A 1554-nucleotide genomic window follows, 5' to 3' on the forward strand; every position below is an offset into this window, starting at 1 on the left:
GAGAGAGAGAGAGAGAGAGAGAGAGAGAGAGAGAGAGAGAGAGAAAGATTCATTTTTTACAAAGGCCGGGAACAGAGACTAGGTGAGCAACAAGAACCTTATTCTGATAATTCCCCCCACCCAATATCAGAAACATAAATCACAGTCCAATATTGTTGCGGATTTTCCATTAACTTCGCCTTCATTTTTTATACCTCTGAGAAGGAAAGCTGAAATTAAAAATTCTTTTTCTTTTTAAATCGGAAACAGTCTTGAGTTTACAAAGTTCAATAATACTACGTATTATCAATAACGTATCAATGCAGTCCTTCCCCGAAAACTCTCATCCTCCTACGTTTTAGCCCTACCCTAAACAACCACGACTTGAAAAAAAGATATATTATCCTGTTGTTGTTGTTTTTTTGAGAATGGTAAAAAAAATCGTCAACGAAACGGACAAAAATACATACGCTGTCATCTGAGTTGCTGTTCTGACCAGGAGGTCAACTATTTTACCTCCAAAAACGTCGTAAAGACAACCCACTTGTGATGTCCACACCCATTTACTTACCGAAAAAAACAACAAAACCAAGAAAAAACACGGAAGCGTTTCCTGATAGCTACTTATGCATTTCTTCGACGAAGATTGGTCGCGACACACCTATCTTCCATATTTGGGCAATGATTTTATGTCTTCAAGATTGGATGTCCTTTAGGCTGTTATTTTTATCACATCTGAGTAGGAGACACGTTAAGTACCCACTTGACAGGCAATTTGAAAGTGGGGGCAAGAGATTTGTATATAAGTGTAGATGTGCGCTTACAGAAGTATAATCTTCTTCAGCAAGACCATTCACTCACTTCGAGCAAGTAAAAGTGAACGTTGATTAAAACTTTGCCATACAGAACACTAGTTTGTATAGAAAATATTTTTCTTTCAGACGTGCAGGCATACGTTTTGGTGTAAACATTTTCAGTGACAAAAGTTAAAATGTTCCAGCTGTTTTGCACCTTTCTTTTCCTTCATATGGCGATCACGCACGGCGGTGTAGTCAAACAGGAGACAGTCACTGTATGCAAACAACGTCCTATTGAGCTGGGAATCGTTCTCGATTCATCCAGTTCTATCAGCTACAAAGACTTCCAGAAGAGCATCGATTTTCTCCAGGACTTTGTCAGCCAGTACGATATCGGAGACGGCCGCAATGACGTGAGAGTGTCCCTCATCACCTTCGGCAAAGGTATCTACCGACAAGATGCCTTCGACCTGACCTCTTACAGCACCAAAGACGCCTTGATGGAAGCTATCGCTCAAGTCCCACACAGGGTCGGCCTCTACACCTCCACAGGGGAGGCTATTGAGTACATGAGCCAAACACAGTTGTCCATGGACGTGAGCAGACCTTGGGCCAAACGTATCAGTATCGTCATCACAGACGGCAACTCACAGCTTTGGCGCCAAACCAGAGACGCTTCCCAGGCCGCACGTGACAGCGGTATCGATATATACGCTGTTGGTGTGGGACGCGTGCGTCGCGAGGAGTTGCTGAGAATCGCCGGAGACGAGAAGAACGT

The 1554-nt window shown here is 43.1% G+C and overlaps 1 protein-coding gene across 1 annotated transcript in view; it reads left to right on the plus strand.

Moving 5' to 3' along the window:
* Positions 1–1006: 1006 nt before the first annotated feature.
* The window catches only part of LOC101856140 (cartilage matrix protein), a 2169-nt gene continuing 1621 nt past the window's right edge, over positions 1007–1554 (plus strand). The window contains exon 1 of the mRNA XM_013079525.2: positions 1007–1552. Within this exon, the coding sequence (XP_012934979.2) occupies positions 1007–1552 (546 nt within the window). The remainder of the gene's footprint in view (positions 1553–1554) is intronic.

Source organism: Aplysia californica, unplaced genomic scaffold (assembly GCF_000002075.1).
Source record: "Aplysia californica isolate F4 #8 unplaced genomic scaffold, AplCal3.0 scaffold00003, whole genome shotgun sequence".
In the NCBI taxonomy this organism is placed as follows: Eukaryota; Metazoa; Mollusca; class Gastropoda; order Aplysiida; family Aplysiidae; genus Aplysia; species Aplysia californica.